We start from the raw sequence: 22553 nt of genomic DNA on the forward strand, positions 1-22553 counted from the left end.
GACCAACAGAGACACAGAAAGACAGAGGCCAAGATGGAGAAGACAGGAGGCCCAGCTGAAAGGGGCCAATCAATAAACCAAGACATGGTCAGGCTGTGCGGGAACGGAAAACCAGAAGGTGGGGGGAGAGAGAAAGAGACGGATGGAGTCAAGGACAGAAAGACCCCGAGCCCCGAGCAGACCAAAGGTAAGGGAGGAGTGACGGGGAGCCATCGCTGGGGCTGGGGCCGCATCCAGGGCGACGGCCCCTCCTGGCCCACCGCTCCCCACCCCTCCTCTCAGAGGACCTCCCTCTCCGCGTTCCTGCAGGGCCTGCGGGCCTCTGTGCTCTCATATGGCCTTTACCTTCGATCTGACCAGTCACACCTGCTTCCCCTTCTCCCAGGGCCTTGGGAGGTCAGAAGATGCCTCTGGGTGGTGGCCAGGTGGGAGATAGGAGGCTAGGCGAGCAGGCTTCGGGGCCCTGAGGGAGATAAGGGGTACTCTGCAGCCCACTCCCCTCCCTGGGGCCAGACCTGCTGGAATAACTGGCTGGACAGCTCCAGAGGTGGAAGCCAGGGAGGCCGGGGCGGCCACAGAGGACCTAAACACCCACCCCAGCCCCTCCCACCCCACCAACTCCAAACCACCCGCCCTCTACTGCCTTTCAAGTGGGGGCAGGGACAGACTTGAAGCTTGGGCCTCCCCAGAGCCTGGGCCTCGTGGGAGATGCAAGCCAGGCCAGTCCAGGCAGGTGTCAGCAATCCCCCCCACTCTCCCCAGGTAGCGGCCCCACCAAGGAGGCGACTGAACCGCTGTCTGCACTGGGGGTAGAGGCAGCAGCTGTCCGCTCCTGCAGAAACTCAGCCCCCAAAATGCTCTCATGCTGAGTGAGAACCTCACTCAAAGGGTGGGAAGATCAGGAAATCAGCAGTTTCATCCCGAATGCGCTGCCTCCAGACCAGGGCAGGGCAGGGCAGGGCAAGGCTGACCGGCCGGCGGGTTGAGGATGGGGCCGGCAGTGGAGGAAGGCTCGGGGAGCCTCCCTGCCCCCATCCGTCTTTCCCTCCTTCCTCCCCACCCACCCCCACCGCGGGGCCAGCTGTTCTCCAGCTGCCAGAGGCTCCCACCCTAGAAGTAGCTGTGCGGTGCTGGGACAGGGAGCGTAGGGCGGGTGGGATGCGGATGGTGTCCGCCGCCCCCACCTCCAGCCCAAGGACCCCACACCCCCCCTCAGGGATCCTGCCAAGTGACCACGCCCTGCCAGGCTAGGGAGGGAGTACCCGCCTCCCTAGAGCTGGGCTGAGATTTTTACAGGAGGAAGCAATTTGCAGAGCCCACTAGGAGGGAGGTGAAGGGGGCTCCCCCGCTGCCCAGCTTATTAATGTGCTTCCAATTTGGGAATCCAGCCTCTGCACCCACCCACCCCCTCTCCTAGGGCACAGGCTTCTCAGGGAGTCGAGGGGGCAGGGAAGCCCCTGTAGGCTTCTCTCTCCAAGGCTCCCCCTCACTGTCTCCCCCCTCCAGCAGTGTAGGAGGGAGGGAAGGGGCTCGGAGCCCTCAAACCTCCTGCAGAGAGAAGGGGCCCACTTCCCAGACTTCACCCCCCACTCCGAGCCGCTGTCCAGCCTCTTCATCCCGACTCAGTCCAGGAAGGCCGGGGATCCAGGCTGGAGAAGGCGGGGGTGCAGTAAAGGGGTGACTCTGGGTTTCGCAGTTCTCACCGTGTCAGAGGGCCCCTTGGACTCTGGGTCACCCACCGAGATGTGACCCATCCCTCAGTTGGTTGTTGCCTCCTCGGGAAAGTCACACTGTCAATGTTATGTATAAACACAGAAGCTTGCCCTGGGCCCCTCCTCTCTCTCAAACATACACACTCCTGTTCACAGCCACTGTCCCGCACAGCCACTGTCACCTGCATCTCTCATTTCTTTCCTTTTAAAAAAACATTTTTTTGGGGGGCTGCATGCAGCCCTACCAGGGATCAAACTTGCACCCCCTGCAGTGGAAGCACCAAAGTCTTAACTCCTGGACCACCAGGGCAGTCCCTTAATTTTTTTTTAAATGGTGATAAAATATACACGATAAAAAAAAATACCTTTTTAAAGTGCACAATTCAGCAGCATTAATTACATCCTTTGTTTCTAACAGGTTTTTTTTGTGATCTGCCACGATCACAGGGTCACGGGCCCTCAAATTCAACACACACGGCATCCCACGCCATATATGCCACAGCCCTGAAGGGTGTCACCCCCACGGCCCCACTATCTCAAACCACCACAGATGTGACCGCCCACAGGGTCAGTCTCACCCCGCAAGCGGCACCGACCCTCGGCATGTGGGCTTTCTTTCTCCGTCTCACCCACACACCTGATTTCACGCTCAGCCATGGCCACGGCTTCTCAGCACTCGCATGCTGCACTAGGTAGAGTCCATCACGTCACAATGGCGTCTCAGCGTGTTATACGTGAGCACACCCGGCCCAGTGTGCCTCATTCTGCCTTGGACACACACAGCATCACACGGTCGCACTGGCCCTCACAGGCGGCGCATCGGCATCCCAGCCAGTCAGTGCAGGACAGGGATGTGAGCTCACACCACTGGTCAAGCAGACGGGTTCTTTCATAAACCCACCCCGTGTGATGGCCCCTCACACACACAGAGGTGCCCTACACACACACACGCACGCATGCAGCATCAGTCACACACTGAGAACGTCACAGCGTCTCTCACATGCATGTTACAAAGTCACAATGTCGCATACAGTTCCGTCCTGTGAAGTCACACACATGAACTGGTTTCACCCCAGTTCCCCTCACATGCACCACCCCTACGGTGTCACCCACAGAGGGTCCCTCTCGGCCTCACACACACACACACAGGTCCAGCAGCACACACAGTTGCACTCCCGCTTCCCTCTATCACTTCCGGTCCTGTGGGCCTGGCAGGGAGCACAGGAAGCAATCAGCACTCTAGGAAACCTCAGGGGCTGAGGCTTTGCGGATTCACAGAGGGACAGGGTTCTCTGGGCCCCTGCGCCTGTGGGTCCCAGCCTCCTGCGGGACCCTGAGCAGACAGGCAGAGCCCTGAGGGGCAGTGCCTCTCCGGCAGACCACCCTAGGCTGGCACAACACTGGGGGAAGGGGAGGATGGGGCTAGGCCACAGGGACAGGGCCAAGTGTGATCAGCTGGTCTCCACCCCAGCTCTGAGCAGAGAAGCTCCCGCCATGACCCCAGGGGTCCACGGAGACCTGGATCCTCAACACTACCCCTTGAACCCCACATGGGAAGCAGAGGCTGGGACCTCCCGGCCACCTCCATGGAGAGCTGCAGCCTTGGGAGCCCTCTTTCTTGGCTCCTTGGGGCCTGGCACCACCAGCTCCCCCCACCACCCCGAACGGTCCTCTCTGTGAGCTGTACCCCTTGGCTCCTCTCCCTTCCTGAGCGAAGAGGTGGATAGGACTGGGAGTTTTTGCTCCCTTCCAGCTTCCACCCTGAGCCCTCAGAGGGGTCTGGGAGAGGGCTGGCCATCCAGGTGGCCTCTGAACACCATTCATTGCCAGACCCCACAGCCAGTTCCCAGGGCTGTTCTCTGACTCCACCTGGCCCCCCTGGCCCTCCTGATGGCTGCTGCCTTAACCTTCTCAGCCCCTCTCACTGGCTTCACTGGCTTCAGTCAACCCCCAATCAGCCCTGTTTCTTCCTTAGACCCACTTTGATCACCCACTCACCTCTCCAGATCCCACCAGGTTCAGTTTCCATGATGGGAAGGCCAACTGACCAGGAACCAAAAAGAGACTTGGAGAAGCTCAGAGAAAAGGGACCAGAGAAGTCCTGGATTCCAAGCAGGGAAACTGAGGCCCACCGCCGAGCTGGGGCCAGATCTCTTAAGTTCTTGGCCTCCTCTGTTTGAGATGTCTCCTTTTCATTTTAATATTTCCCCAGCTGTTCAGAATGTGCCAAGATCTGCAAACCTGAGGGTGAATGTGGGAGCAGAGCCCAGGACACACACATACACACAGCTCTGACCTGGGCATCACTGACCATCCTACTCAGCCAAATGCACTAATTAGCATTAATTACTGTTCCCTCCCTGGGGGGCGGGGAGTGATGGTAGAGGAAGGCCCATGAGGTTGAGACTCCCATTGGATCCCAGCCTCTCTCTGAGGAGGGGGCATTTGGGGTCCCATGAGTCCCCCCTCATCATATACCCTAGTCCTAGAAAAGACATCCGTCCATCGCCTGCTCACAGGGTGAGCAGGGATCCAGGAAGACCCCAGAACCATGGTCTGTGGTGGCAACTCTATGGGGAAAAAGAGCTGCCAGAATCTGGGTGGGAGGAAGACCTCATTTCTCACCAAAACTAACTTTTGGCAACTTCAGATTTCCCTCCTTGCCCCAGGCTGCCCCCAGCATTCTGGCCAACGAGGTGTCCTGGCCCCCCTGCTCTGGGGCTGCAGGAGGTGGGATACACAGAGCCGCCCTGGGCACCAGCCCCTCTGAGCTGTGTCCAGCCCCCACCCCCACCCCCTGCTCTACTCGGCTACAAGTTCAGGCCTGACCTGGTTCTGCCTCTACCTGGAGAGAGAAAAGACACAGAGGGAGCTGTGAGGGACGGCTTCCCTCCCCTGAGAAGCTCTACCCCAAGGCCTCAATCCCCCTTGTTCACAGAAAAAAAAAAAATCTCGCAGCCCTGGATGAGGGCCCCTCTCCCGGAAAGGTGACACGGTGGGGTCTGGTCTCAATGACACTGCCCCAGGGCCCCGCTAGGCTGGAAAACAGAGGCAGACAGGCGCTCCCAGCTCTCCTTCCCCAGGCAGGAGTAGAGGGCATGACAGACAATGGTGGGGGTGGTGAGTATGTGGTGGGGCTTAGGGTTAGAGGAGACAAGCCGCCTTCAAGTCCTCTAAAGTCTAAACACGGGCTCTGACGAAGTGTGTGGCCAAGACAAGGCCCCAAATCCAGTCCCCTTCGGAACCAGGCTCACAGAGCTCAGGGCTGGAACTCTGAAACTTCCACCCCGACGCCGGCGGCAGAAATGAAGGCAACTTAAGCCCGTGCCCCATCAGGGGGCACACGCCCGGGGTCGTGAAGCTTGGCTGCCAGAGACCGTCCACAGTCCGGCGCGGCTGCGGGCACCGCGCGCGGGAGCCAGCCTGGGCGCCCGGAGGCCCGGCCCGAGGCCTGCGTGGAGCTGGGGCCGGGCGGGCTCCGAGAGAGCGCCAGCCGGGAGTCCAAAGGGCGGCGGGGCCCGGGGCTGGGCGCTGCGGGGACGAGCTCCCCGGTGGCAGGCCCCCCCAACCCCAGACTGTGCGGGCCCCCGAACCCCGACCTCGACACCCCCAAATGCGGACGTCTGGACAGGCGCTGGCACCGGGGCCAGGCTCGCGGCTCCCCGACCTCCCCCCGAACAACTCGTCCGGGTCGCGGGGGGTTGGTGGGAGGGTGGGCGGGGCTTCCCGGAGAGCTTCTCCCCCTTTCCTCTAAACTTCCCGGCACCCAGATCCGGGGCTCAGGCTCAGGCTGGACAATGGCTCTGGGAACCAGCCCCCCCTTGACTGCTCCCCACCCCCCAAAGCACCGACCAACCACACCACCTCTCCCAGCGGGGCCTCCTCCCGGCGTCCGCCCGGCTTACCTGGTCCGATCTCGCGGGGGCGCTCCGGCCGGGCGGCTCCGCCGGGCCCGAGGGAGCGAAGAGGGGGGCCGGGGGAGGGGGGTCGTGGGGAGGGGGCTGACCGGAATGTGCGGAATGAGCCGGGCCGGAGCGGGAGGCGCCGGGCGCGGAGGAGGGAGCGAGCCGCACGGAAAGTTTGTGTTGAGGAGCCGGGGCTGGGGGTGGGGGCTGCGGGGAAGGAGGGGGCGGGGCGCGGAGCGGGGCGGGCACCGGCCGCGAGGGGCGGGGCCGCGCGGGGCCGCCCCCCGCCGGCGACCGGGCCGCCCACCCCCGGGCTCCGGGACCCCCGCGGCAGCCCGCCCGGCCTCTCCGCGCCCGGGCGCCTCGCTCCTCGCCCGCCTGGAGCGGCGCTCCTAACCTGCCTGGAACGCCGGGCGCTACTCCCCCACCTCCCCGGTTCCCCGCCGGAATCTGGGGCTCCGGCCTGGGCGGGGCCGGGGGCGGAGCTCCCGCCTCGAGGGCAGGACTCCCGTCGGGGCCCTGGCGCGGGTGCCGCGTCACTAGGAGCCCGGCGGAGCCTCGGGGCGCACGGGCCTCGGGGCTCCTCACTCTCCACCCCCCCAGTCCCGAGCGGCCGAGGCGGAGCGTCCTCTCCGGCCCGGGGGCCCGCACCCCCGACTCCCGGGGCCCCAGAACCGGTCCCGCCCTAGAGGCTGCGCCCGCCCTGCCCGAACCCGGTTTGTCTGGTTCTCCCCGAGAGGCTTGTTTCTCGAATTTCTCCCTTTCCCCCTCTTCCTGGACCTCCGGGGCCCTCCCTCTCGTCCCGGCTCCCCGGGGGCCCCCGCAGGGGGCGTCTCGACACCGCGAGCCCGCCGAGTTTCGGTAGGACCCGCGATGGGCGCGTGGGAGGGGACGCGGGAGCGCCTCGGGGCCCGAGCGGGACGGGGGTGGGGGAACGGAGGCCTCCAGCCCGCCCCCCCGGACCCCTCCCGCCGCCTCGTTCTCCGCACGCGCTGAAGAACCGCTGCCCGTCCTGGCCTAGGAAGCGGCTTTATTGGGGGTGTGGGTACCGGCTCTCCGTCCCCCATCACCTGCCCCCTCCTCTGAGCCCCCGCCGGCTCCTCCGAGCCCTAGTACAGTCCCAGAGGGGGTTAAAACAACACTGACTACTGCTCCTGGACAGGAAGTGACTGGGGCGCGGGGCGGGGGTGGTGTTGGTGAAGCGGCGCAGCCTAGCTCCGCGACCAGATGTGCAGCTCCAACTCCAGATGTTCTTCATCTCCGTCCGAACCGCCGTCTGAGCTCCTCCCCCCACCCCACCGTGCCAGGCTGGGCAGTGAATGAAGGTCACCCGGAGACGGTGAGGGGTCAGCCCCCCAAGGAAGAAGTCTTCATCGAGAGGCTCTGGTGAAGGGACCGTGTAAGCCTCCAACGTGAATCCTTTTCCCAGCCCTGGCGGGCGGGCGCTGGGGATATCACTAGGATCACTCGCAGGCCAGCTTCCCGTCGAAACTGGAGAGGGCGATGGCGAACGCCTGCAGGGCGCACAGCGGGTACCGGTAGTCTAGGGTGAAGGCGTCCTCGGCCACGCGGCCAAACTGCAGCACGATGTAGTCGGCTATGGACACAGACACGGGTGGGGGCGGCCTGAGACCTCGCGGGCTCTGTCCTGGCAGATGAAGCCCTCATCATTGAGGGAAGGGCCCCCATCCTTGCACTGGGATCCCAGTCCTTAGCCATCATGTCAGTCATCCTCCATCCATGCACCCTCTTATCTCACCCAGTAAGCCTGCCTGCCGCCGTACCCGCCACTGTAAGCCCCCGAGGGCAAGGACCCTGCCTTACCTTCTACTGCCCAGGGCTAGGCAGATGACCTGCCCGCATTGTAGTAACCAGTCAAACTTGCTTATGCCTAGAATCCTTCCTTTCCAACTAAAGCGATTTTACCCCATTCTTCTCATCCCAGACCCCAAGTCCTGAGACCACCAGCCTCATGGCCTCAACCAGTGCCCTCACTCAGCCCCTACCTCATATCTGGCCCAGGTTCCCAGCCCCCATCCCAACACTTCCCCCGGCATCCATGGGACAGGATGTTGCTAAAAATACCCCCAACCCAGGCAGACCAGGCTCCACCCGAAATGTGATCTGGAGATGGGTTTTTAAGACTTCAGGACAGATGACACTGGGGGCACATCCCTAGGATGGAGTGGGGGTGGGGAGCTCGTTCAATGTTAACCAATCCTGGGAACCTGGAAAATCCCTAGGAGATACTGCTCCGTATCCAAATCCCTTCAACCTAGTGGGGACCTCTTCTCCAGGCTTGTAACGGGATGTTTTTGTGTTCTGAGTATATCTTTTTTTCCCTAATTCTACGATGGCAGGCCTTTGACCTCACTGGAAAGAGAATAGAAATGCTTGACTTATACTTCCTACTCCTGAAAGACAATCATCTTGATGGGGTTAGGAGTGGGGCACTGGAGACAGACTACCTGGGTTCTAACCCCAGCTCTGCCTTCACAAGCTGTAAGTTACTCAACCTCTCTGCACCTCGGTTTTCTCATCTGCCAAATGCTGTTCCGTTGCTAAGTCATGTCTGATACTTTGTGACTCCATAGACTGCAGCACGCCAGCCTCCTCTGTCCTTCCAATAGGGATAATAATAATATCTTCCTCACAGGGTTGTTGAAAAGACTTAATGAATCAGTATCTGTGAAGTCCTGAGAACACTGTCTGGTCCACAGAAAGCACTGTGTGTTTCTGAAATAAAATTTGAGGGCCAGGGTAAGTAATGCCTGCAGTTGCTGAGAGACTTGGGTAAGGGACTGCCCTCTCTGAGCCTCAGCATCCTCTCTGGCCACATAGGGGTTGGGCTATAAGTTTTGGGGTTTTTTTCATATTTATTTTTATTGATTTGGCTGTGCTGAGTCTTAGTGGCTGCATGTGGGACCGAGTACCCTGACCAGGGGCTGAACCTGGGCCCCCCGCACTGGGAGCATGGAGTCTTAGCCACAGGACCACCAGGGAAGTGCCCATAAGTTTGTTTTTTTTAACTTTTACTTTTGGCAGAGCCTCGTGGCTTTTAGGCTCCACTTTCAGTACATGATGCAGAGTACATCATGAGAAACGCTGGGCTGGAAGAAGCACAAGCTGGAATCAAGATTGCTGGGAGAAATATCAATAACCTCAGATATGCAGATGACACCACCCTTATGGCAGAAAGTGAAGGAACTAAAAAGCCTCTTGATGAAAGTGAAAGAGGAGAGTGAAAAAGTTGGCTTAAAGTTCTATATTCAGAAAACTAAGATCATGGCATCTGGTCCCATCACTTCACGGGAAATAGATGGGGAAACAGTGTCAGATTTTATTTTGGGGGGCTCCAAAATCACTGCAGATGGTGATTGCAGCCATGAAATTAAAAGACGCTCACTCCTTGGAAGGAAAGTTATGACCAACCTAGATAGCATATTAAAAAGCAGAGATATTACTTTGCCAACAAAGGTCCATCTAGTCAAGGCTATGCTTTTTTCAGTGGTCATGTATGGATGTGAGAGTTGGACTGTGAAGAAAGCTGAGCACCAAAGAATTGATGCTTTTGAACTATGGTGTTGGAGAAGACTCTTGAGAGTCCCTTGGACCGCAAGGAGATCCAACCAGTCCATTCTGAAGGAGATCAGCCCTGGGTGTTCATTGGAAGGACTGATGCTGAGGCTGAAACTCCAATACTTTAGCCACCTCATGCGAAGAGTTGACTCATTGGAAAAGACTCTGATGCTGGGAGGGATTGGGGGCAGGAGGAGAAGGGGACGGCAGAGGATGAGATGGCTAGATGGCATCACCGACTCGATGCACATGAGTCTGGGTGAACTCCGGGCGTTGGTGATGGACAGGGAGGCCTGGTGTGCTGCGATTCATGGGGTCGCAAAGAGTTGGACACAACTGAGCAACTGAACTGAACTGCAGTATCTTATTTCCCTGACAAGGCCATGGCAGTGAAAGTACCAAGTCCTAACCACTGGACCGCCTGGGAACTCCCTTTCAGTGTTTTTTAAACTCTAGCAGCGTAACTGTCCCTTCAACACAGTCTTACCCAAAACAGCCCAGCATCTGCCCAGGCTCTGGTCAGTGCTAGGATGAGGCCCTGAAAACAATGCACCTGAAGACAGCTGCTTGGAATATCTGAGGCTCTTTGGGGGGTACAATGTGAGTGCCCCCACAGGAGAGAGTGACCTTCCTGAATGTTCTGGCTCCAGGGATAAAGGCCAGCTCCACTCCAGCACGCGCATGCGTGTGTGTGTGTGTGAGAGAGAGAGAGGGAGATGGCAGGGGGAGAGGGGAGGGAAAGACCTGAGTGAGGTTTGGGGTCTTGGAGGTGGTGGGGAACAGCCTGGCTTGTGTCCTCAGATACTCACGGTCATCAGCGTGGACAATCTGGAAATTCTTGACTGAGGCCTGGGTGACTCGGCCTTGGAAGTTGAGGGTGTAGGAGCCACTGTCTTCGTTCCAGATGGGGGGCTTGTTGTGCAGCTCGATGAGGCTCTCCAGTGTCTTGTTCTGCCAGCGCACCAGCAGCCCGTCGCTGGCCTGGGGTGTGAAGGGTGGGCAGTATTAGGGGCAGGATAGTGAGAGCTGGCTGAGATATCTTGGGACTAACGGGGTGGGGCAGTGGCTGGGGACCTGTGGTGCTTTTATATATGTGTGCAGCCTGGGTGTCAATGGCCATGGTGGCCAGGGTTTCTTTGAGTACACCCACAGTATCTGTGGCATCCACCTGGCCAGGATGTACGTCTGGGAGAATGGGCTCGGCTGTAGGACGCCAAAGTGGAGAGTTGGAAAGTGAAAAGTAGCATCTGCCGCACAGGAGGGGCTCTGCCATCGGTCCCAAGGGGTCTTAGGCCACACGCTAGCATCTATCACAAGGATGAACCAGATATTCTAGGATTTACAAGGAGCTCACAGTTGAGCTTCAAGAGATGTATAGGTACAGAGTAGTTAAAATGTCCTGGAAGAGTTTCTGGAAGGAAGGAGCAGGGTCTATATGAGACATGTATTTCTTTTCTTGGTTTCTTTGTCACCTGTTCACGTTCATGGCTTAGAATGAGTCCACTCAAGATTGTGTCCTCCAAGAAGCCTTGTGACCCCAAGTCTGACTTAAATGTCTTAGCTCTGAATTTCCATAACACCTCGCTCTTATGATTTCTCCCACTGCACTAACAGTGCAGACAGGACAGAATTAGATACCCTAACAGCAGGCGCAGTATTTGACTAATGGCTCTGTGCCTTACAGATGACAGGGGATGAGATGATTGGGTGACATCACTGACTCAATGGACATGAGTTTGAGCAGGTTCTGGGAGCTGGTGATGGACAGGGAGGCCTGGCATGCTGCAGTCCATGGGGTCACAAAGAGTCGGACACGCCTGAGTGACTGAAGTGAACTGAACTGAACTCTGTGCCTTAGTTTCCCTCATAACAGGGTGTTGTGAAGATTAAATGATTAATAGTGCATGAAGTGTTGTTTTGAGCAGTTCCTCACACAGAGTAAATGTTCAATAAATATCAGATATTGTTTTGATGGTACCTCTTGTATTGATTTTACATCCTCAACACCTGGCATTAATAAATGATTGTAGAATGAATGAACTGATGATGAAGAAATTCAGAGCAGCTCTGGGTGTCAGTTCCTACTAAGCCCAAGGGAGGCACCGCCTTTGGAGGATCTGTGTGTCTAATCCAGGATGGGAGGAGCAGTTGTGGAACACACAGGCTCCTAAAGACAGAAGCCACCCAGGGCTTGTGCCCCATGGGTTGGCCAGGTCTCTGATTATTCCATTGTGGCTTTCCAGCAGGGAAAGATGTGTGATCAGCTGATGGGAGTATTCTTTTTCATTGTAAATGAGTAAAGTGACATCACTGTGAGTATGAGACATGCCAGTCAACCGTCTCTGAAATCCCGGGCTCACTCAGCTTGCAGTGCTGAGGGGCAAAGCATGGGTCTGACACACTGAAGGAGGCCCCCTCTCTCTGGGCCAGCTCTCCATCTTGCCCTACATCTCACTCACACACACACACACACACACACACACAAAACAGCCTTTGCTTTTTAAAATATGTCAAATCATATCACTCCTTTGCCCAAAGCCCTGCTGTTCCTGTTTCTCTGAGTAAAAACCAGCTACACAGGCTCACCTGCCCCTCACTCTCACCTCTCTGACCTCATCTTCCTCCAGCCACCGTGGCCAGCTTGCTGCTCCTCAAACTCAGCAGGCACTCTCCTGCCTCAGGGCCTTTGCACTGGCTCTTCTCCCTGCCTGCATGATCTTTTCCCAGATATCTGCAGGGTTGCTCCTCACCTCCTTCAAATTTCATCTGCTCAGTGAGGCCCACTCTGACCACTGAATTTAAATCACACCTACACACACACATCTCATCTCCTTTCCCTGTTCAACTTTTTCTCCACCCCCCCACCCCCCGCTACAGTAAAAACCACTTTCTAACACACTACACAATTTACTTACTTATCACAGACTTTGTCTACCGTCTGTCTCCCTCCACTAGAATGCCAGGTTCATGAGGGTAGATCTTCGTTTTGTTGACTGATGTCTGCAGTTGCCTAGACTAATACTTGGTACTCAATGTATGTGTGTTAAATGAATATATGAATGAATGATTTTGATGTACACTAAAAAAAAAAACAAAACACACGAACACAACTAACCAACCCTATTGTGCTCGTTTCAGTGAGTTCAATGAAAACCCTCCAAACTGAATCTATTGTGCAAGTTGCCAGAATGAATTTGTGACGGGGCAATGGGTGTGCTCCGGGTTGGGTATGGGGTAGGCTGAACACCCCTTCCCCACCCCACACGGCTTCCTGGAAGTGGGTTACAAGCCGGTAACTAGGGAGCAAGACCCACAGGGAAAGGCGTGTCAGGGAGGTGCGGGGCTCACATTGCGAGGCCGAATGGGCACCCTTTCGTTGTCGGAATTCATGCCAGGAATGATGACCGTCATGCGCCGGGGACCTCGGAAGCCCAGCACATTGGTTTCCTGGGAGGGAGATGCGCATTAGACTACTCGGCGAGGGAAGGGGCCTGCCCTAGGGCATAGGGGGACAGAGGGCGCTCTCACGTAGATCACGGCCGCCAGCTCCTGCCGAAGGCTCCCCACGTCCGTGCTGCCACCGCGGTGCGGGTTCTGCCCGTTGTCAAAGACAGTAAAGCGGTTCCCCAGGAGGTTGGACCTGCGAGCAGGGTGGAGCTGGGGGCGGGGCTGAGGGGGTTCCACACCCCTTCTTCCGGACCCCTCCTCACAGCCAAGCTTAAGAGCTTTCTGCCTCAAGCATGGGTGTGTCTTAGGACCCTGCCCCTGGCTTTCTGCATGATGTCTTTTTAAAACCTGGGAGACTGGGCAGCTTTCAAACCTCAGCTCTTACTAGCTGTATGACCCCAGGCAAGTGACTTAAACTCTTAGCCTCAACTTCCCCATCTGTAAAATGGGCGTGGTAATAGTATTTTCTATCAATTTGGTTGATAAAATTATTGAATGGATTAATATTTGCAAGTTACCTAGAAACACCTCTGACACAGAAGTAGGCCTTACATATGTGCTTGGTAAAGACATAAATAAAGCCTGACTTGGGGACTCACTTTCTCCTCATCTCTCAGATTTGTGGTGAGGACTGGATGAGCTACATGGGGAGACATAACACAGGGTGGGTGCTGACTCTTTCGTTCGGTCAGTTAGTAACTGTTTGTTGAATAGCTACTATGTGCCAGGTGCTAGGAATTCAACCATGAACAAGACAGGAATAATCCCTGCTTCATGGACTTTATGCCCTACTCCGAGTGAGGTCCCAGAACCAGCAGCATGGGCATCACCCCAGTGCGTCTTAGAAATGCAGAAGCTCACTCCCAGCCCAGACCCTCTGAACCCAATTTTTTTTTTTTTGCCTCACCCTGGGGCTTGCAAGATCTCAGTTTCCCAGACCAGGGATTGAATCCAGGCCACCACAGTGAAAGTCCAGAATCTTAACCTCTAGACCACCAGAGGACTCGCCTCACTGAACCATTTGAAGAAGATCCCCAAGTGATCTACATGCATCAAAGCAGACAAGTGTCCATGTATATAGAGAAGCCCGGGGCCGGGGGACAATTCCAGAGTGTCTGAGATGGGGCACTCTGCACAGCGGGCCAGAGGTGACTGGCCCCCGAGCTCCGCAGCCCCACCTCAGCTTCCCAATGAAATTCTCCCCTCCTCGGGACAGATTGGTGGGATCGCTAGAGATGAGGTAGTTGGCGGTCTTGCTGCGTTTCCGCTTCCTGCCAGCCAAGAGAAACACCTGGGGAGAGGGGCAGCGGAGATGCGCTGGAAGACAGAGGCGAGCAGGAGGGGAGTGCGGGGAGGGGAAGGCCCGTTTGCCCCCCAGCTCCCACCCCCATTCTGGCTCTCGACTGGGGTCCGGGCCCCTCCCCTCTCCCTTCTCCCTCCCTCCTCCAACCCACCTTCTTCTCAGTGTCCAGGTGCAGGAAGTAGGAGGGATACAGGCCCCGATCCATGCCCTTCTTGTCCCGGGTCAGCCGGCAGCGGACCGTCCGGCCCTGGGGTGCAGGCCGAAGCACGAACTCCTGGGGTTCGTCCACTTCCACGGGTGGGGATGGGGCCCTGTCCTCCTTCTGAGTCGGGGCAGAGGGTGCGTCAGCCCCAGAGCACCATCTCCCCCAGCCCTCGGCAGAAGGTCCGGAGCCCGGAGGCAGGCAGGGCAACTCACCGCTTTCTGTTTGGGGGAGAAAACAGAGGCTGCTCCAGGGGTCGCCCTGGGCCCCTCAGCCTCCCCCGAAGCTCGCCAGGCTGTGGGGAGCTTTGTGCTTTATTAAGATTCTGTTTAGCTTGTGGTTAAGAGCCAAGGCTCTGGGGCCAGACAGCTTGGGTTCAAATCCTGGTTCCACCACTGTCTATGATGTTTGTTAATTTTTAACGTCGCCGTGACTCAGTTCGGTTCACCTGAGAAGTATGCAGGATGGGGGTGGATACCTGGGACAGACCTTAGTTTATGTATTTAACAGACACTCATAGTAAGTCTACCGATGTGCCAGGAATTATTCTATGCACTTTCCAAGTGTTCCTCTTTGGAATATTATCATTCTTCTTATCTATAGCTACTGAGGTGGTTGGTCTCTTTATACAGGTGAAGAAGCTGAGGCTCAGAAAGGCTTAATAACTTGCCCAAATTCACATAGTTAGTAAGAGCTGTAGCTGGATGTTGACTGCTGCCCAGTCTTCTGTTAGATGCACAGCCTGTCAAAAGACCTTCCATCACATGGATGCTCTTAGGAAGTGAACTGAGCTGAGGCTGAAGATTTGGGTTACTGTGTTCTAGGCACATGGTGTTAGAAGTGTTAGCTACTACTGTTACTATGTGCGTGCAGGTGTGCTAAGTCACTTCAGTTGTGTCTGACTTTTTGTGACAAGGAAATGGCACCCCACTCCAGTACTCTTGCCTGGAGAATCCCATGGACGGAGAAGCCTGGTGGGCTACAGTCCATGGGGTTGCAAAGAGTCGGACACAACTGAGCGACTTCACTTTCACTTTCATGGACCACAGCCCACCAGGCTTCTGTCCATGGAATTCTCCAGGCAAGAATACTAGAGTGGGTTGCTGTTCCCACCTCCAGGGGGTTTTCCTGACCCAGGGGTTGAACCTGTGTCTCCAGCATCTCCTGCATTGGCAGGTGGGTTCTTTACCACTAGCGCCACCTGTTAGTTTAACAGAAAGTAAATACCCAATGAATGTAGCAGCCAATCTCCAAGATAGTATTTATACTCTAGTGTAGATCCCTCCCACATTGGTCTCTGTGATCAATGGAATAAGGCTGAAGTGATGGGCGGCCACTTTGAAAGCTAGGTCATAAAAGGTATTACAGCTTCTGCCTTGCTCTGTCTCTAGGGCCATTCTTGAACTCTTAAGGCAAGTTGGCTACCACATCATAAGGATACTCAAGGGGCCTCTGGAGAGGCCTCCAGCCAACAATCATGATAGTAAACCAATTTAGAAGTAGATCCTCCATTTCCAGTCAAGGTTTGAGAATGGGTGCAGCCCCAGTTGACATCTCAACTGCAAATTCATGGGACACCCTGAGCCAGAACTACTCTTGCTAAACTACTCCTAGATTTCTTTTCTTTTTGAACTTTTTGTTTTGTATTGGGGTATAGCTGATTAACAATATTATGATAGTTTCAGGCGAACAGTGAAGGGACGCAGCTATACCTATACCTGAATCCATTTTCCCCCAGACTCCTCCCGCATCCAGGCTGCCACATGACATTGAACAGAGTTCCCTGTGCTAGACAGCAGATCCTTGTTGCTTATCCATTTAAAATATAGCAGTGTGTACATATCCGTTCCAAACCCCCTAACTATCCCTTCTGCCTATCCATCCCCCTGGCCACCGTAAATTCGTTCTCTAAGTCTGTGAGTCTGTTCCTAGATTTCTGACTCACAGAAATTAAGAGGATGAAGTGTTGTTTTAAGTTTTGGGGTGGTTTGTTACATGGCAATACAACAAATGAATAAATGAGCTCATTGAAAACTTTTAATAACTCTTTGGTTGCATTAGGCCCTAGGGTGGCCTGATTATTGCCCCTCTGTTCTTACAAGGCTAGTACCCTTTGCTCGTATGTTCTGTCCCTCACATGAAGGGCAACCAAGATTCTAACCCCAACTTTCTCAGCAGGGGAGAGAAGGGACTGCCACCTGGGTATGTGCATTTGAGGAGTAAATGCTCTCTGGGAGCCACCAAGAAGCCCTGGTGGGCTGAGGTTGTCCATTTTGCTGAAGACAGGTTTGCACTGGGTGTGAAGTGAGGCTGGTGTTGGGAAGTGGGCCCTTAACCTCTGGGTGAGTGGGCATCTCTTCTCCACTCTAGGCTGCTGCAGAAGAATCTTGGGAAACTCAGGACTATGTTTGGAATGCGGTATGGAGAAAGCTGGAACTCATTTAAACATTTCTACATGGTGAATTTCAAGAGCCTACTATATTAAAGGCTCTGCATGCCTGCATGTTCTTTCTGGAAGATAATAAACTGGGCTTTCAGTTTATTCATCAGTATCTGGTGATCTCGGCCCATGTGAATCAGTCCCTCGGTATACAAAGGAATAAACCCACAAAGCTAAGACCCCACCCTCACCCCCCAGGCCCTGCCCTCGGGGTGATCTCTCCAATCCTGGAAGCCTGTTTCTCAAAGGCTTTCATCACCTTCTCCAGCTGGACCCCTCTCTCTTGCTTACTCCAGCCTGTGCATGTTGGTACCTGAGTCCTGTTTGTGAGGAGGGGCAGCATTCAATATATTTAACAACATGCTCTGCCCCTGGAGACTGCCCAATCAGAATGGACATGGTAGAGGAAGGTCCTGGAGGCCCTTGAGAGCCAGTGTTAACCCTCTGGTTGCTGGATAGTTAGGTTGCTGGAAGGTTGGGAGGTCCTGGGTGGGAGAGGAAGAAGCATTCTGAGCAGTCTCAGAGCAGCAGGGTAGAACTATTTTAATAACTCACAGTCACCTGGCTGTCAGTCAGTCCCTATGCCCAGGGGTGTGTACGCCTGTGCCTGTCTGACTGTGCTCCACCTCCTGGTACAGAAAATGTGTGTGCTTTCAGGCGGGGCCATGCAAGCACCTCCGGCTGTGTATGATGGTTAGGCTGCAGTGGGGAGGGCTCAGGGCAGACAGCATAAGGCCCCCGGGTGGCCAGTCCCAGCCTGGTGACCCCGCAACTGCCTCTTCTGTTCCTACAAACCTGGTTCCCTTTGTCCTCATACCCTGTCACCAAAGAGGGAGCTAAGAATTCTAACCCCAAGGGACTCCATTGCCCCAGCCCACGAGGCCCCACACCCAGGTCCCCCAAACCCTGCCACTGCTCCCAGCAGGGACCTCGCCCTCTCCCTTCCAGGCTCCCACCTTTTTGCCTTTTCCCTTGGCTTTGCCCTTCTGATTGCTGTTCTTGGTCATCGCAGCGGCCGCCTCATCGTCCTCCTCCCCTTCCTCCTTCTTCTCCTCTTCGGAGCCTTTGGGAGTTCCTGGGGGTGGAGGGGGAAGCCTGTTTGCACCCTTACCCTGGCAGGGGCACATCACAGTTTACAAGGGACACCCACGCCTCACCTGGACCCCAGTTCACTATTATCGGAAAGCAATAACCTCAGAAAGGCGAAGACCCTGTCCTGAGGCCACACGGCTTATTAAAGTGGGCGTCAAGGTGCCCCCAAGTCTTCCAACTTGAGAACCTCCGCCTTACCCCCTCTGCCTTACCTGCCCCTCCACACTGACAGCTGACTGCCCCTGGACATCCCGGAACCAGAGCTCACCAGAGCTCACCAAAGCTCACCACCCACCCTTCTTCTTCAGAGCTTTCTCCGCTGGGCACTCCCCGGGAACCAGAAACATGGCTGCTGGTGTCTTCTTCACTGTGCCTGGGCTCACGGAGCAGTCCTTGTCAGCCTCCCCGGACCCTGCTGGTGTGGAAGTGAAGAGGTCACACCCCCACCCCCACCAGCCCCACACCCAGAGACCCTTGCTCCTCCGGAGACTAGGCTCACCTTTCTTCTTCATCTTTCTTATCTTGGTCCCTTCCCCCGCTGGAGCCTCCTTTTTCTTAACTCGAAGAGGTTTCAGTGGGGGGCCAGGGCTTCCCAGATCTCCTGGAAATAGAGGGTGGGGGTTAGACAAAGACGAGTCACACCCTCCACCTCACTCATTGTCCCTTCAGTCCCCTGGGAGGCTCAGAGCTCCTCTGCTTGTCTTGTTTTTAACCCTGAGTCCAGAAAGAACTGAATGAACACCAGGAGTATAATAAGTAGTGAATGAATGAATGCCAGGCCTTCTAAGGAAACTCTGAATCCCACCTCCCACCCCATCTCCATCAGAAATCCTCCAAACCTTCTCTGGTCAGAGCTACAGATAGTCCTCCCACTTCGAGAGGCCCAAGGTCCTAGCTATATGTCTACATTTACACCAGACCCCAGCACCCACCCGTAGGGCAAGGTGCCCAGCCAGGAAGCCATCACAGTATTTACTCACTAACTGATTTTTATCATAATCACTTTGATACTTTTGTAAAAATTATAAATATAATTCATATTGAGTTAAAAAAAAATTAAAAACTCACCAAGAACATGAAAATCCTCTGCCCTCCCTGGCTCAGCACACCCTGACCAGGGGGCTGGGAGGATGGTGGTGATGGTGGCGGGGCGGGGGGCACATATTAATTTAAGGATCATTAGAGGGAAGAAGTTTCCCAGGTGGTGCTAGTGGTAAAGAACCCGCCTGCCAATGCAGAGACACAAGAGACGTGAGTTGGATCCCTGGGTTGGGAAGATCCCCTGAAGGAGGACACAGCAACCCACTCCAGTACTCTTGGCTGGAGAATCCCATGGACAGAGGAGCCTGGCGCGCTACAGTCCATGGGGTTGTAAAGCGTAGGACACGACTGAAGTGACTTAGCATACAGCATGCTGCTGCTGCTAAGTCACTTCAATCATGTCTGACTGTGCAACCCCATAGATGGCAGCCCACTAGGCTCCCCCGTCCCTGGGATTCTCCAGGCAAGAACACTGGAGTGGGTTGCCATTTCCTTCTCCAATGCATGAAAGTGAAAATGAAGTTGCTCGGTGGTATCCAACCCTCAGCGACCCCATGGACTGCAGCCTACCAGGCTCCTCCGTCCATGGGATTTTCCAGGCAAGAGTACTGGAGTGGGGTGCCATCGCCTTCTCCGATAGAGCATGCAGAGGGAAGAAATCACCAAAGGATGGAACACTTGGGTCCAGGCACCTGGTAGCTTTCTGATGTCTCAACCCCTGCACATCCATGAACCCCCAGGCCCCTCTGGGGCCAGTTTTGTGTGTCTTTCTGCCCCCTCTGGACCCTCAACACCCACCCTTTGGACCCTGGGCCTTGGTCTTCCTCTCCTTGATGTCTGTAGAAGCCTTCTCTTTGGGGGGTTTCTTGGGAGGCAGGCGGACTCTCTCTTTCTTTTCCTCCTCTTCGTCTTCATCTTCCAGGTCATCCTCTTCCTCCTCCTCATCCCCTGTAGGTAGAAATTCATCAATATGGGGGTTGGGGTGGGTCCTCTAATCTCTGCGGGTCTCTCCAGATTTCTGGGAGGCAGTGAAGGAGCCAAGGGTAGGAGGCTCCCTTCTGGAACAGAAACAGGAGGAAGATTCTCAAAGAATGCGGTGACCCCAAAGTCTTCCACAGCGTGCAAGTCACACGAGAGCTGGAGTCGGGGTTACGCCGGGGGCTTGGCAATCCTATTCTGGGAAAATGCGTTTCTTTGCAGGCCCTTCTCTCTCTGGCTGTCACACACCCTCCTGGCATCTTTCAGTTTCCCCTTTTCCATCCCTTCTAATGAGACACGTGCCTGCTTCTCCCACTCTGCTTCTCCCTACCCTGGTCTGTCTCTCTTTCTAACTCCCAGCCAGACCCATCTGAGCTCTCCCTTGCCCCTAGTCCTGGTCTAAGGCAGAGCTCTTAACCACTCCTTTGTGCCTCGGTTTCCCCATCCGGAAAATGGGGAAAAGAACACGAGCATAAAGGGTTTCCTAGTTCAGAGCCAAGGCCGAGGATGCAGACGCTGTTTTCCCCAGCTGTCTGCCTCTCTCCCTCTGTTGTTCCTGTCCAACCTCTCCTCTCCAGTCGCCCGCTCCCCTGCTGGTCTCCAGACGCCCCCTTCCCTCGGGGTTCGCTCACCGTCCTCCGTGTCCGGGGCGTCTGGGGCGCGGGCTACCAAGAAGGTCTCCCGGGGGTCGCGCTTCTTGGCCTCGGGGTCCCTGAGGAACTTGGTGTAGACTGTTTGCGCTGCCCGGGCCTCAGCCGGTCCCTGCGCGGGCTCCTCCCGCGGCTTCCCCTTCCGCCCGGCTGAGCCGAGATGCGCGGGTCAGGAGCGACCCCCACCTCTTCCTGAGAAGGTGCCCGCGCCCCCTCAGGCTCCTCACTCTGGGGGCTCCCCGGGGCTCTGTTTCACTTTGGACACCACTCTCCCGGCTTTCATTCATCCTTTCGCTCTTCCTATCCCCCAGCTCACCCCCCTCCCCTTCGTTCTTCGCCTGCGGGCCTTCCCTCACGGGACCCTCATCCTGGGGGTGCCCCGGGACTCGCCCTCCCACCCCCAGCCCACCTCCAGGTCTCCGGGGCTTGGATCCTGTGGGGCAGGGAGCCTCTGGGGCTTCTGGCTTTTTCTTCCTCAACTTCTGTCGCTGCGGAGTGGGGGGTCAAGAGGAGGGAGAGGAAGGAAAGGGGCGGGGGGACTCTGAGGGCTGCCCATCACCCTTCTAATCCCTTGAGCCGCCAGAAATAACCGCGGATTATCGGGAGGGGAACTGTGCCCCTTCCTGGGGCACGATGGATGACTCCCTCCCATGTCTCATGGACACCTCCAATGTCCCAAAGTCCAGGTTCCTCCTCACGACACCCCATGCCCCCCCAAACACCCCTTTCCTGCAAGAACAAAATAAAGCCCAAACTTCCAGGGAAGTAAGGACCCCCAGAGGCTGCCCCGCTCGCTCCCAGATCCCCTGTGCTGCGTGGGGGGGCCCTCTGTCTCCTCCCCAAGCCAGGTGACCTACCTGCTTGGTGCGCTGCTGGACCTCAGGGCTCCGGCCTTCCTCCTCGTGTCCGCTGAGGGTAGCAAAGGAATCAGCCTGTCTCCCTCCCCAAACCCTCCATCTGAGCCCCCCACCAGGCTTCAGGTAGGGTGAAGTGGGGGCTTTCCAGACCTGTCTGAGGCCCACACCTCTCGGAGGGTGTCGTCCTGCAGCGGCATGGTGCCCGCGCCTGGCTGCACCCACTTCTCTGGCCACCCTGCAGCTCTAGAAGCTTCCCTGCCCCCCGGCCCCAGCTAATCCAGGCTCAGCCTCACCCCCACCTCCTGCAGGCTCCCGAGGGTGGCAGGACTGTGGGAGGGGCTTCTGCCCAGAGTACCCTCCCCCTCCCCGCGTCCTGGCCTAAGAGAAGAGGCTGAACTCACAAGATCTCAGATCCCCAGCAGCCTGAAGGTTGGTGTCCCTGTACGAGGTCCCCCCACGCCCTGAGCTTTGACTTAGAGATGCTGATTTGTAATTTGGTGGTGGTAAATGGGGCATGGGAAGAAAACATGAGATCAGATCCTGTATGTATCTTCATTTTTCATAAAAAAAGAATCAAGATTTACTAATATTTAATATATATGGATTGACACATGCATGTGTGTATACTTTATAAAGAAATATGCCTATATTCTGGGTGTAAACGTAAATGTTTCTTAATGATAAGGAACATGCTTTTTAAAATATATTTTAGTTAATTTTTATGAATTTTTTTTTAAGTTTTGTTGATTCAGCTAGTTTTTTTTTTTTTTTTTTGCCATGCAGCACACAGGATCTTAGTGAGGGATCTTAGTTTCCTCACCAGGGATTGAACTCATGTTCTCTGCATTGGGAGTGCAGAGTCTTAACCACTGGACCACCAGGGAAGTCCTGGAACGTGCTTTTTAAAAAGCTTAGAGACAAGGGAATATAGTGTTGGTATGATTAATATCATGGGAGAGGTTTGGCTAAGTGCAGAGGAAGCTCAGAAGAGGGGCCCAACTGGGGGTCCTAGAGGCTTCCTGAAACCTGATCTAAAACTTGAAAGGGGAGGGGAGTTCTGCAGTCAAAAAAAAAGAAAAGAAAAAAGAAAAGGTGGGATGGTTTATTGCTGGAAAAGGAACAGCAAGGTAGAGACCTAAGGGTTGGAAACACATGTATTCAAAGATCTAGCACTGGGAGGGAGGCAGCCGTCTCTGGCATGGGTCAGCCAGCCCTGAGCACAAGCCTTAAACTCTGCTGCTTAAGAGCTGAACATCCTTGGGTGACTGACTTAACCTCTCTGAGCCTCCGTTTCCTCATTTTATGAAATGGGTTTAACAACAGCACTGACCTGGTAGGGATGGTGTG

General features: G+C 55.7%; 2 protein-coding genes and 1 long non-coding RNA gene across 4 annotated transcripts in view; 1 reads left to right on the forward strand and 2 right to left on the reverse strand.

The window, feature by feature from the left end:
* TEAD3 (TEA domain transcription factor 3) overlaps positions 1-6684 on the reverse strand; it is a 23801-nt gene extending 17117 nt beyond the window's left edge. The window contains 6 exon segments of the mRNA XM_086371272.1: positions 5618-5849; positions 5851-5892; positions 5894-6265; positions 6268-6432; positions 6434-6526; positions 6529-6684. Of these exon segments, the coding sequence (XP_086227398.1) occupies positions 5618-5849; positions 5851-5892; positions 5894-6265; positions 6268-6432; positions 6434-6526; positions 6529-6684 (1060 nt within the window).
* On the reverse strand, positions 6631-21517 carry TULP1 (TUB like protein 1). Of its 2 annotated transcripts, XM_086371316.1 has the most exons (15): positions 21357-21517; positions 21207-21258; positions 20759-20837; positions 20332-20499; positions 19520-19669; positions 18180-18281; positions 17976-18092; positions 17545-17663; positions 14364-14369; positions 14098-14268; positions 13822-13934; positions 12725-12836; positions 12545-12643; positions 10006-10177; positions 6631-7214 (listed from the first exon to the last, which is right to left on the reverse strand). In XM_086371316.1, exons 1-15 carry the CDS (start codon positions 21401-21403, stop codon positions 7081-7083), a joined length of 1641 nt encoding a protein of 546 aa, XP_086227442.1. In that variant the 5' UTR covers positions 21404-21517; the 3' UTR covers positions 6631-7080. The 2 variants fall into 2 exon arrangements, 1 of the variants encoding a protein (XP_086227442.1); XR_015153045.1 differs by having other exon boundaries at positions 14098-14369; positions 17976-18095.
* LOC147346652 (uncharacterized) lies at positions 7189-11173 on the forward strand. The gene is made up of 3 exons (XR_015153046.1): positions 7189-8119; positions 8274-8377; positions 8663-11173. It is a non-coding gene; the product is annotated as an uncharacterized LOC147346652 (long non-coding RNA).
* Positions 21518-22553: the final 1036 nt, after the last annotated feature.

Source organism: Bos grunniens, chromosome 23, assembly GCF_055505025.1.
Source record: "Bos grunniens cultivar Pamir isolate PY7600 chromosome 23, Bosgru_T2T1.0, whole genome shotgun sequence".
Lineage (NCBI taxonomy): Eukaryota > Metazoa > Chordata > Mammalia > Artiodactyla > Bovidae > Bos > Bos grunniens.

Coding starts and splice junctions, on each gene's coding strand:
- TULP1 (XM_086371316.1), bottom strand. CDS start 21,403: ATGCCGCTGCAGGACGACACCCTCCGAGAGGTGTGGGCCTCAGACAG. Junction 19,670..20,331: donor CGCCCCGGACACGGAGGACG/GTGAGCGAACCC, acceptor TTCTACCTACAG/GGGATGAGGAGGAGGAAGAG. Junction 13,935..14,097: donor ACCTGGACACTGAGAAGAAG/GTGGGTTGGAGG, acceptor CCCTCTCCCCAG/GTGTTTCTCTTGGCTGGCAG.